The sequence below is a fragment of the Doryrhamphus excisus genome, chromosome 5 (genome assembly GCF_030265055.1).
Source record: "Doryrhamphus excisus isolate RoL2022-K1 chromosome 5, RoL_Dexc_1.0, whole genome shotgun sequence".
Taxonomy (NCBI): Eukaryota; Metazoa; Chordata; class Actinopteri; order Syngnathiformes; family Syngnathidae; genus Doryrhamphus; species Doryrhamphus excisus.
The window spans coordinates 4,873,046-4,886,946 of NC_080470.1; the positions used below are offsets into that span (position 1 = coordinate 4,873,046).

General features: G+C 40.1%; 1 protein-coding gene across 1 annotated transcript in view; it reads right to left on the minus strand.

The window, feature by feature from the left end:
* Nucleotides 1–7,314: 7,314 nt before the first annotated feature.
* cachd1 (cache domain containing 1) overlaps nucleotides 7,315–13,901 on the minus strand; it is a 67,287-nt gene continuing 60,700 nt past the window's right edge. Inside the window, exons 25-27 of the mRNA XM_058073793.1 lie at nucleotides 13,542–13,619; nucleotides 13,349–13,450; nucleotides 7,315–10,320 (exon numbers count right to left, since the gene is read on the minus strand). Of these exons, the coding sequence (XP_057929776.1) occupies nucleotides 10,076–10,320; nucleotides 13,349–13,450; nucleotides 13,542–13,619 (425 nt within the window). The 3' untranslated portion in view covers nucleotides 7,315–10,075. The remainder of the gene's footprint in view (nucleotides 10,321–13,348; nucleotides 13,451–13,541; nucleotides 13,620–13,901) is intronic.

Below are 13,901 nucleotides of genomic sequence, written 5' to 3' on the forward strand. Positions count from 1 at the left end.
GGGTGGAAAGCTGCTCCTGGCAAACACAGGGAACACTGCTTCCCTGCCGAGTCCTCACAATGCGTGTGTAGCTTCCGCGGGCTGTATGAGTATCTGACAGACACAAAAACACGTATAATCATCACACACTGAATGCATTCACACTCCCCAAGGCCCACTAACATGTCAGGAAGCACACAATCACCCACTTAGAAATATCTCAAGTATGATTATGCTGGGGTCTGTAAGAGACATTGAAATCAACCCCCATCATCCAACCTCCATGTTCTCTTTGGCCATCTGTGTGAAGTGTTTCTTGGCAGATCGGGGTCTAGACAATCACAGTTGTTTATGTGTGAAAATGATCTCGCTTTGCCAAGTAGATGAACTCTTAACGGACTATCTTTATGAGTGGACTGGAACACAGTCGGGTTCCGTACAGTCACCCACGTTAACGTGCATTTGGCTTTGGTTTCCACAGCAGGGTGTGTGGGCGGGGTAGGGATAGATGCGTGTGATTCCAATGAAACAAGGATGAAACACAACACCGTATAGTGCGACATGCAGATGACATCATCTGTAAACAACAATTAAATGTCAACAACAAACAAGATAACTGTCATAACTCACTATATCAAGATCTGTTTGCAGAGAACATGTATTGCTTTGGATTTGATTTGTAATATTTGGGAAATCCAATTTATTGCAACAAGTTTGATGTTGTAATGGCAAGTATGGGTACGTTTAGTGTAGTTGCATCAGCTCCTGGACATTCACGCAACTATATTCACATTTCACGTGTTTCTAAACAAGAATCGCTATGCTGCTATTATGTCCAAACAGGAATATTAAACAGCAACAGCCCATCTATTTGTGAGTGCTGACAGATTGGGCGACATGAATCACTGAGCAGTACTTCTGTGACAAGATGGCAAGCACTTGTCTGTCACACAGACTGATTTTTAAAATGCATGAATCCTGAAAATCATTCCTATGAGAGAGTCATTAATGTTTTTTGACACTGTCCCCTGACAGCATAAAGTAAATCCACCTGAATCATCACACAAACTGCATCTTTCCGGATGTTGGGATAAATTAAACCCTGTATCATTGGCTCATGCTTCTCAAATGAAGTAGAAAAACGATGTTGGTCCCTCACTGGTTTTTCCAACCCAGAGCACTGACAGTGTTTCAGCATGTCAGCCATCGATTCATAGCGTTTTGAAGTGGGTGGGAGTACAGAGAGGAAAATGTGTGCTGGGACTGAGAGCGTGAAGGCGTGGGTGAGCGGAGTGGCGGAACGGCACCTGGGATGAGCTTGGTGGGCGTCCGGGTGGGGAGAGGAGAGGAGGGAAGGAGCTGAGGGTGAACCCTGAGTGGCAAAGTGGTTCTTGTGTGTGGGAGTTGATAGTTAACATGGATCTGTGTGTGTGTACATCCACAGCGGTTGTGCTGTGTACTGGATAGGATGGAAACACGGACATGTCACTGCCTCCCTTTTGTTGTAGCAGAGCTGTGAGCTCATAATTGATCACTCTGTCTGTGATCATTTCCTTGGGAAGTGATTAAGGCATTTGTGACCTATTAAAAACGGCTGACCTGAACACAGAGGGGGGCAATAATCAGAGTCTCCTGTCCAATCTATTGTATGCCCTCATTACTGTGTTCATACTCTCAAACCTGTGTAGTAGTAATTCAATCCTGCATCTTATTTAGTATATGGTCGGTCTCCTGAAATGGGTACCCAGAGTGTGTGACATTGCAAGGAAAACTGAAAGTTATTTCCTAACCAATTTGCATATTCATAATATTAACAATATCACTTTAATATACATCACTACCAGGAGGAGAACTACGGGCAGACTCAGGACAAGCTGGAGGGATTATGTCTCACAGCTGGCTTGGGAACCTTGCCTTGGTACCCCCCTGGTGGACGTGAAGGAGGTGGCCGTGGACTGGGAAGTTTGGGCTTCCCCACTGAGACTGCTGACCCTGCGACTGCCACCGACCCAGATAAGCGAAAGAAAATGGAATGGAATGAAAGGGTATGATAAACCTTGCAACCTTCTAAATATGCTTTTTAAGATTATTAGAGCACTCTAGACATGAAATAACACCCCTATAGTCACTTTTACATTCTTATCACTGAATATAGTAGACATAATAACGGAAAATAAGCCATTTAAGACATACATAAGACTTGTACTGGTGTCTGTTGTGATAAATGGGTTCCTGTGGTATGGACAGGAAGTGATGTCACAGGTTCAAAGTTGATGTTTAGCCTGGCATAGGTTACAGCTGCAACAGTAGTCCGTTTATGGGATTATTGTGCCTGTTGCCAGATAATTCAAATCTGCAATAAAAGCCTGTTTTTCCGGCGATCAAGTCTGGTGCTTGTGTGTCTCACCTAGTGACCAGTGTAGAATACTACATACATCTTTGTGTTACTATTTTAGCTATGTGTATGCTTGAAAATGTTTAATTTAAGCAAAAAATAAATAAATATGCATATTTGTGACCAATAATAGACCATATTCTACCACGAAACAGCATGATTTATTAGTATATATATTTTTTTTAAAGCCATGATAGAGTGAAGCCGCAAAATGGCGAGTAAGGACACCCAACTTGTCAGGAGTTCTCCACATATTCCAAACAAAACCCAATTGAACAAATGTAAAGTTCTCTCTGTCAAAATGCTTTAGAAAGATTGGATGCAACACTTTTTTTTTCACATGATCACGCCATCCAGATCGGTTTGGAAAACTGGGGCTGAGAAATATGCTGCGAGTGCATGCCTGCTGTACTTGCTGGCAGAGCAGAGACTGAAATGACCCAAGGGTTCTTGGACACACAGCACTGTGCTCTAATTTACTGGGCCTGCTTGGCAAAGACAAGTGGAGTAATAATGACAGTAAAGGGGGGAAGGCAAGGACATTCTGTGATCATGAGAGCTGTGCTGTGGGATTATTGAGCAGTAAGATCGCTGGTTTGATTCCCCATACCCTTACACGCTCACACAGAACCAAAATTCATGATCATGCTTAACAAAATCACCATTCACCATTGTCACCTGAAAATGTACAGGAAATTATTTCAGTGGGAGAGCTACGGGGAAGAAGGGGAAAATACGGGAGATCCATCCAATAGGTATAAATAACATCCAAAAGGAAAACCTCAGAAATGTACAAACATGTACTAATACATGTTTGCAATGCAGAAAAACCCAACATTTTTAAGTTGTCCCATATTGCATTTTGTTTGAGGACAAGCAGCATAGTAAATTGATGATGGTGTGGCAATTCTACCTCTGTCCGCCAGAGAAAGCCAGAGGAGCCTGGAACTCAGAGCCCAGAGGGAGGCTGACGTCATTGCAGCACACCAATGAATGCATTACTCAGACACAATGCATTAAGGGAAAGCTTTAAAGGGTTTAATTTGTTTGTATACTTGTCAGGTGTATGAGTGATGAGTTTAGTGTTCATAAAAACAAATATATGTAGACTGATTTCTATTTTGTTCTGTGTTGCATCATAGACCAGCCAATGGCAGCACAGGACTTCGGGAATGACTCTCTTAGTGAGAAAGGTAAGACATGCTAAATGAGTTCATAGAATTGCATATTCAGATGTTAAAACCCATTAAAAGCATAATTTGAATACTGTTCCTATAATTGGGTTGAGAATTTGAGTTATGGAAGTAATGTGTCTACGCCAGGGGTGGGCAAACTACGGCCCGGGGGCCACATCCGGCCCGCCAAGTGTTTGAATACGGCCCGCCCAATCTTTCCAAAGTATTTCATTTAAACTCAACATACAACCTGGCATCATGGCCTGAGCCAACCTTTTGATGGTTTTATCAATTTCGTTTTTTGACATGGTCTGTTGTTTACAAAGTCCTCCTGAAAAAAGGGACACAAGCACATAATAATAATAATAATTATTATTATTATTAGAACTATTATGATTATATATATTATTATTATAATTAATTATTATATTAATGCTAATTATTATATTAATTATATATAATATTATTGTTATATTTGCATATTTTACATAATAATAATATAATAATTATTATTTTAATTTTATTGTAATTATTATAATATTTTATTATTTTTTAAATATTTAAATATAAATATAAAATAATAAATAATAATAGCAGATTGCATGACAATTTTACAGATACAATAATACCAGGTGGACTGTTACGTGTAAAATATATAGTCTGCCCCCCCCCCCCCCGTAAATTTTGTCATATCTATGCGGCCCGCGAGTCAAAAAGTTTGCCCACCCCTGGTCTACGCTCTGTCACAGTACATGTACACTGGATTGGAGAAGCGTTGTCAAGCTCATTATGTTGACCAAGACGCACAACAGTAGCTCTAAGTTGCATCATTACTGAATTGGATCGGACATCCTCAATCACGTGCACATCCTCTGCTGTCGAAAAAAGAAAGAATAAATTAAGAATAAATAAAGAATAAATAAAGATTTTCAACTGGTCACACTAAGACCTGTTTTTAAAAGTTTCAGTTTCCATCACCATACAACTTTTGTTGTATAAAGGATCTGAAAAGGTGAAGTGAAAAGGACCTTGAGGATTATGGATGGAACCCACTTAACCCTTTAATCTTCCAATACATCATCGCTGTTGATTGCACTAACTTTGAGCATTATATAAATTTGGCGCTTTGCCGAATGTAACACTACAATATTATGTGTACTCTTTTATTCTTTCTGTACGCAAGTTGTCCTTTTACAAAATAAATTTTTTGCATCAGGCTTCCTCTTCTTGAGGTGGTGGAGTTGGAAAACAATGGCCAGCTCCATTATCTGATAGGCTCCATTGTAGTTGGGAGGGCAAGGTGAGTAGCGAGTAAAGAGCATATGAGAGTTGTTGAGCCAAGTAATGAGGAAAAATAAATATATATATTTTTTAATTACAGTAAACCTTGGATATATCGGATTCAATTGTTCCCACTGGTTTTGTCCGATATAAGCGAAATCCGTTATATGTGTATACCGGAAAATGTCCGTTTTACGCATATATCGGATTTATATCCGGTATATGCGTAAATCGGATTTTATCCGTTATAAAAAGGCACTTCCTTGACTATGTTTCCAATGTACCTGGACTGGGCAATGAAAAGAGACGTAAGGTAATGAGAATTTAACTTTATTGGACTCTGAGCATAACAAATTGTTAATTAAGCTAGGCCCTGTTACGCTCGTCAGGCCTACGTTATTTCCAATAGTGAGGTTAAGATCTCATTCACTGCTGTGCTAGTATTATTGACGTCACTCACTTTTATATTTGTCCTAAATCTGGAGCCGGGAGAAAGACAATAGCCAGTGACATCAACAAGATTAGCATAACGATGCGGCCATCCGATATATGCAAGGGAAATTTAATGGAAATGCATTGGAACGGGACCGGAGATTTTGTCCGAAATAGGCGAAATCCGTTATAAAAAATCCGAGAAATGCAATGAATTTTTATTGGAAATGCATTACAGAAAAATCGGTTCTTTTTTATCTGTCCGTTGTGAGCGAATTTCCGATATATCCAAGGTTTACTGTATTTGTAAATTGACAAAACAACACAGGGATGACTTTCCTGTATAAGTCCTCGGCACTTATAGGGAGCATATCGTCTTCGATGTGGAGCTGAGACATGGAGAAACAGCCCGGAGGTTAGTTTGGCGACCAGTGGTTGAAAATGGATGCTGACCGTCTAATGCGGTTTAAAACGCACTTAAGGAGTCATTGAGACAGAGAGAGTGACTCTACTGTCAGCCTCAAGGATGAACACTTTGTCTCTCTGTACTTTCTGTCTCCTAAAAGAGACAAATCTTTCTTATTGTGTTTGAAATAAGGTATCAAACCCAGTATGACTTGGGTGTTTCAATCCATGAAATCAAATGTTTACATTGGAAGTATTAAATACATCCAAATAATTGATTATGTCAAAGTGGTCAGCGGGTTATGAGCAGTTAGTTCAAATGAGTTGCTAAATAGTAGCCTCACAGTTTGTATGCAGCTTACTCCCACATACAAAAATATCATGCTAGGTTAATTAGAGAAAAAAATATAAGTTTTTATGTAACAATGAAATGAAAAACAACAGCAGCATGTCAGGTTCAAACTCCTGTGACACTTTTAAAAATACTTAAATGCAGAAATACAGAAGAGACAGACAATATTCAAGGTTGCTCGCAGCGAGGAGAGTGAAACCACATACCCAGTGACATGCCGCTCCACTCTGAATATGCAGTTCACACTCCTCTCTTTTACATGGTCGAGCAACTCTAAGGGGGGGGGGGGGGGGGGGGGGAGAAGGCAGTTGCACGAGCTGTATTTGTTTGTCTATGTGTGTGTGTATATGTGAGAGTGATTACTTTTATTATTTTATGAGTTCTTATCTTGACGCATTCTTGCAGGATTAACATGAACATCTGCAGGGTTGCTGTTGGGGCATCTAGGCACCTCCAGGACTTGGGGGTCGCTGGGGGTCTCTGATTAGGGTCACGGGAACATTTCTTCTTCAGCACATTCAAACACTTTCTATTGTCTAAGCAAAAATGGATATAAGGGCGATAACTAACGCTATATTCATTCTATCTACATTTTATTCGAACACAGCAAACATTTACAAATCTGCAGTAATTTTACAAGACATAAATCAATAAATTAATTTTAAAATATTAAAGGAAAAAGATGTTTTCCAAGTTGTAATATCATTATAAACAAGGTTGGAATTTTTGGAAAATTAGGTTGCGGAAAATGTTACTTGAGCAAAGTCAAAATATTATGGGAATTAAGTAATAATTAGGAAAATAGTTATTCTAAGGAAAAAATGTACAAAAAAGTTGAAATGGTTGGAAAAAACAACAGCAGAAATGAAAAACAAACAGCTGTAATTTTAGCAGAACAGTCAAAATATTACGAGAAAAAAATCAAATTTCATCCTGTTATCAGTTGGGTTGCCATAAGCTTATTGGCGCGCCCTCCAGTGGTCAAGTGAGGAATTTTTGTGCCTCTTTTAGACAGAAGTCTGTTTTTGGCACATTTATCTATTGCTTTGACACATTTATTGATGTCAAGGTTCTCATCGCTTGGCCTCTCATCTTAAGTAAGTCCAGAGACATGATGGATGTACGCATCGTGTATTTGAGTAGATACATTTGGATAAATGCTCACTTTTCATGGCGTGTGTTGTCCTCATAGATGAGTTTTATGTGTATAGTATGCTGGCTGAGACGTGATCTGGTACGGTATAAAAGAATGAACAAGCACTTAAGTGTAAAATGAATTTTATCACATTCACATTGCAATAAATCTCAATTTGATAACTTTATATGATACATGAGGGGGGTGATGTACATCCTTCAGTACATGAATTTATGTTACTTCTGTATACACACACACACACACACACACACATACATACACACATATACTGTATATAGAACAGCTGGTCAATACTGTTTAAAAACTTTGTAAATAAAAGTTTTTTTTAAATGCCCAAATGAGTTTGTAAAACAATTAAAAGACATTGAAAATGCCCTTACAGTCTGTTTGAACAAAGAACTTAACCAACATGATTCATTATTTGTTGGCTGGCGAAACCCTCCCAGGAAACTGAAGCCCCCCCAAAACATGAGTAGTACAAGTAACAGTGTTCATTCATTGAGAAAGGCTATGAAGGAGAGAAAAAAATCTAAAATTACAAGAAAAAAAGTAGTAAATCTTCCCTCTTTAAGTCCATTCCCGTATTTATAAATTGAATATTTTTGTAGTTTAGAGCATAGGAAACCTGTTTATGACCATCTACGTAAACATTTTTCGAGCCCTCCAGCCATGAAATACATAACCTTTACACTTGGATTACCCAATATTTGAGACATTTGAGACATAAGTATGACATAATGACTGACATGGGAGCCACATTATCATCGAATACGTCTCATCAATGTAATGTTACTAGAAGCCAATCATGAGCTTTGAAATAAAAAAAACTCACAACAAGCTTGTGAACCCATTGGAAACTGCAAGAGTCACTACTCAATATAACAGTCTGAGTCACAATGTTATCTTATAAACTGACAAACACTGAACCGATCACACAGCAGCTTAACGCTCAAAATGTACACCTAGTAAGTATACAAACATGTACCAACATGGTTTTCCCATAATGCATTTTGTCAGGGGGAAGTAATTTATCAGAGTACAAGCAGCACAGAAAGTAAAATGGAATGTTGCGTCTGTCCACCAGAGGGAGGCAGAAGAGGCCCGGAGCTGAGATGGAGGCTGACGTCATTGCAGAGCCTGACGCAATGCAATATGGCAAAACTTTTAAAGTTGTGTTTTAAACTCATATTGGTACACATGTGTACTTTTGAGTTTTAAGTAGCTGTGTGACGTCAGACGATATAATGACCTCCTGCGAGTTCCAGTGGTTTGATGCTGTATGCTTTACGGTACCACAATAGTGAGGGACGCTTGCAATTTGACATTTTATTATTATTATCTCGCAAAGTTACTCCCTTATTCTCGTAATTCTATGACTTTATTCTCAAAACTGCTTCATAGCTTGTCGATGGTAAGATCACAGTTGGTGATGAGAATACTAGAAAAATAAAAGTAGATTGAGGGCTCACAGCAGAATACAACTCTTTTTCTACTTTAGTCACTATCGCTGCAAAAAAAAAAAATGTACCGTATCCTTTCCATACCTCCACAAAACACAATAAAACTTTAAAAACTAAGTCTCCTGTAAAAGTGTGTAAGTTTTTAAAAGTACTGACTTCCATCCAATATGGACCTAAACAAAAATAAACCTAAAAAAAAATATCCAAGGCATCAAAAATATAGTAAGACACCAATGAACACACACTCAAACATCAGAGCATCATCAGGTCGCCTCAACGATAAAAATGGAGTGTAACGGACTCCCTGTTCTGTATTTACACATCATGAGGACATTTTTTTGTACCTAAAAGTCCAAACCGGATAAACAATCGACACCACTGAGCGGATATGGGGTCTTGGGACTCTTCATCGGTTGGATGAATCAATCATTTAAACTATGCTCTGTAATACCATCTTCAGGAAAAATACACAAATGCATCCCAGCTCTCTCTCCCATACACACACAGTCACACACACACACACACACACACACACACACTTCTGAGTGGTTAATCACAGAGGAGCTGACAGATGGGTGTCTCCTCTGTACAGCAGCAGCATCTCTCCCTCTCATTCATTAATAAACTTTATACTGTACATTCTACTAAGGAACACTATTATGCTGTGTTTTCCCACTGAGCAGAACTGTTAGAGGATCCAGGACACACCCAATATCCATCTATATCTAAAACTGGGTATGTTTAGCTCTGACTCCCGCATCCCAAAGGCCACCAACGGTCCAGAATCAGGGTGTTCCTCATGGTGGATGTCTCGCAGGAACACACAAAAACAGTTGAACTGCTGTCACGCAGGAGGTGATTAAGGCTCAATGTTTACCGAACCATCCAGATGTGTGTGGACACGCGTCACATGACAGGCTGCAGCTGTTGTTTCTGTCCAGCAATCTTGAATAAATAGTAGAAAAATATTTGTTTTTAAACTATTGATAGTGTTTTTGTATTCCTGCAGATATGTGAAGAAAAAAAAACTGCATGATGAAGTCCCAGGTAAAATCCTCCAGTAGTGATAACGAGAGCGAGCTTGGCAGGCTACTAAAGATGTTAGTCTTGGGGGCGGCTGTGTGTCCGTGTTGGCCTTCCAGCATGAGAATGGAACATGTTCACAGGTTTTAGCCGGTAGTTGTGCCAATGAACGTCTCCAAATGTGCTATAGTTGTTTCCAAGGTTGCTCTTAAAACGAGTCCAGAAGTCTTAAAATCCTTCGGAAATCAAAGTCACATAAACGGTATATTTAGTCATTTTCAGTGTGGGTAAAATTATGTACACTTGGTAAAAAAAAATGGTGATGATGAGGGATGGACAGTGCTCACTGTCGAAATAAGCACCTGTTTTGTACACATAGTCTATATATTTTTTTAAAAGTTCTATCCCTGGCAAGGATCAGCACTCGGCGTCCACGCTGTGCACGGTCACTGCCGCTTGTAGGTGGTGCGTGTGCAGTGGGTGGTGGTGCGTGTGCGTGTGTCGGTAGGGGTAGTATTTGTGGCTGAGTAAGGCTGCCGTCTGAGGAGGAGTGTCCAGGTCCATGTCGTCGTCGTGGTTACTGACATCCACACCCGCAGAAAGTGGGTCGTTGTTGCCAGGTGGATTCTCGCTGTCCTCTTGAGGACTCATGGTGCTATAGCCTGGAGAGACGAAATGAAACATTAGCCAATCACAGGGCACATATAGACAAACAACCATTCACACTCACATTCATACCTATGGACAATTTGGAGTCGCTAATTAACCTAGCATGTTTTTGGAATGTGGGAGTGAGAGAGAGAGATTATAAACGTGACAAAGACGAACATGAAAACATATATTATCAACTAAACTGCATCCTCAGGATGTTTGTTCCTTATGTTTCGACACAATGAAGAGATGTATATTTATGAACAATGTGCTACTCTTCTTCCACACACATTCAGCCCGAGGTGATTAGAAAGGCATGCCAGGCTGGCAGCTAACTGGAGCAGTGGGAGGACAACCAGTGGTAAATGGGATTTCTGTGAAAACGTTCAAATTATAATGGCAACTAGTATGTAACCCAAATAAATGTAACTCCTTTTCGCATGTTTGTCACACTTAAATGTTTCAGATCATCAAACAAATGTAAATGTGGTCATGACACAGCATCTCAATAGGAATTAGGTCAGGACTTGGACTAGGCCACTCCAAAGTCTTGATTTGGTTTTTCTTCAGCCATTAAGAGGTGGACTTGGTGGTGTGTTTTGCATCATTGTCCTGCTGCAGAAGCCAAGTTTCAGCTTGAGGTCATCAACAGATGGCCGGACATTCTCTTTTAGGATATTTGGGAGACAGCAGAATTTGTGGTTCCATTAGTCACAGCAAGTGTTCCAGGCCCTGAAGCAGCAAAACAGCATCAGACCATCACACTACCACCACCATATTTTACTGTCGGTATGATTGTCTTTTTCTGAAACACATCTTCTAAATAGTTCCAAGTTCCAGAGTATTTTCCCAAAGGTCTTGGCGATCAACAAGATGCTTTCTGGCCAAAAATGAGCCTTGATGTTCTTTTGTTCAGCAGTGGTTTTCATTTCGGAACTCTGGCATTCATGCCGTTTTGGCCCAATGTCTTTTTCATGGTGGAGTCATGACCTTAACTGAGGTCTACAGTTCTTTGGATGTTGTTGTGGGGTCCTGTGTGACCTATTGGAGGAGGCCACTCCTGGGAAGGTTCACCACTGTTCCATGTTTTCAACCATTTGTTGGTAATGGCTCTCACTGTGGTTTGCTGGAGTCCCAAAGCCTTAGAAATGACTTAATGACCTTTTCCAGGCTGATAGACCTCCATTAATCTAGGTGTGAAATTAAAGCCACCACAAAGAAGTAGTCCTTTTTTAGAACATTCCGACCAGATCACACCAAGTCAGTGAGTGTAGGAAGAGACCTTTGACCTTGGACGGAGGCAGCAACTTGAAAGTGTCGACTTAGTAATGCGTTTGTTGAATCCCTGCTGGACTACCACCCCCACTCTATTATTTCACAATCATCTTCCACTCTGTCCTTTTCTCTCGGCCTTTGTGTTGCACTCATACTTCTTATCTTTCATCATTTGTGCATCTTGGGGGCGACTGTGGTGCATCAAAGTGTCCTTGAGCCATTGAACTTTGGATTGAGTGTCACCATCACTGAATGAATGTGGAGCAGCTGAGTATGAGCAACGGAGGAAGGGTATTGTCAAGAACATACAGGGAGAGTATGGTACCAAGAACTATGTAATTACCGGAAATGGCAGGCATCGCCCTACTTGGCTTCCATTAAGATGTTCTCATCGTCTGTTATACAACATGTTTATTTCTTCATGGCTGCATGCTGTGCCAACACGCAGCCGACTGATTCGCTTTAGCCCACTCTTCATATTCATCATTGTTCTCAGTCACCGCAGGTTACACAACAACTAGCGGTTGGAGTGATGCCTTGCGTGGGCGGGAGGAGCCCACGTGAATGGAGCGATCCATCCACCCTCATCTCTCGTGTTAGCCTGGAGAGATCGACAAAGCGCTTTGGGAGAACGACCCTCTGAGCTGTGATAGATGGACAGAATGAGCCAGGAGTGCCTGGTAAAGCCCTCTGAAGATGCCTGGTAAAGCCCTCTGAAGAGGACTTACTTAAAAGCATAATACAATCGTCCCTCGCCACTTCACACTTCGAATTTTGCGCCTTCACTCTATCCCGGATTTTTAAAAGTATTTTTGCCTAAATTAAGCATTTTCAAGCATAAAAGGGGCTAAATGAACTAAAATCCAAACATTCAAAAGACACATTCAAAGATGATGTAGTAATGATGTAGTAGATTTATACATTTATATATAGATAAAACAACTAAAAAAATGTTTATTTTTGAGAGTGAACCACTGATGATGTCATCAAGGGGCGACTCTGTTATCGTGGTTAATTGGTTCCAGACCTTTCCATGATAAATGACGTGAGGCAGGATTCAATATTACGGTAATAAATTGAATTTAGAGCATAGAAACCCTGTATGAAACCCTGAGTCCTTTAGACAAGAAATAACACCCCTATAGTAACCTTTACGCTCCTATTAGTCTTTGTTTACTCCACGCAGCTATCATACATAGGCTTATGGGATCACTGCAGGGACACAAGAGACGGCCGTGGCTTTAAGCATAGCATGCTAGCTTAATAGCTTCATTTATTTATTACCTAGGTAATAAATAAATTGGAGGCTAAACTTAAAGGGTTTCAAATCGAGTGTGGAAGAAGGACAAAGTGAGAAGCCATAAAGCAAATGTTGATTCAAAATTAGAGAAGAACATCGGTGTCATGCTAACAGGAGGCTTTGGAAGAGTTGAAGTGAGCAGTGTGTTAAAAATCATATTTTTAGTGTTACATAACTCCTGGGAAAAAGCGGGGAGCGACAGTATTCCCGGTTTTGAACTTTTATAGTTCGGAATTTTTGTGGTTTTCCACCATAATCTTTCAATCCAGCTGCTGAAACCTCACTTGCAGAGAAGAGGCGGTGTTTGTAACCCCTCCCCCAACTCCACCACTAATGCACATGACGCTTAACTGTGCGGCATTAGACGTAGCCCGTGTACGGTATAAATAATTCAAATTCGAGGGCAACTAAGCGGTTTGGGTCCAAGCTGACTAAGATGTGCCAGTGAGAGATGAAAGACTTACCGTGATCGCTCTCCGTGCCAGATCTTCCCCAATACCTCCGTCGCCGTTCTGGTGTGTGAGTGTGCCTCTCGATCACCGCAGCAATAAAGCGAGTATTACTGACTGAATGTAAGAACCATAAACATAACATGGTTAATTATCAGTTACTGTGGCTGCATAATTTGTCATTTTCATGACAAACACGATAACTTACTTATGCCTCTGTCCTCGTGGCTGTCGTCATCCCTCTCATCTCTGTCGTTATCCAGGTTGGACATTCTCACTGACAATTCTGGAGTAACATTGAAATAGGAGAGTAGAGTCACAATGCTTTAATGTAGATCAAACTTGGACTTTGAAATGGACAAGCAATAATAAAATGGATTTAATTATGTACTGAAAATTTGACAGTATATCTTTTAACCTTCCTCTTGTGTTAGGGTCGGCACCGACCCGTTTTACATTTTAATGCATAAAAAGAATCACATAACATTTGTTTATTGCATCAAGGCTTTTTAACTTTGTCAGGAAAACTATTTCAACAAAATAAAACCAAAAAAAATATTTTTACTAA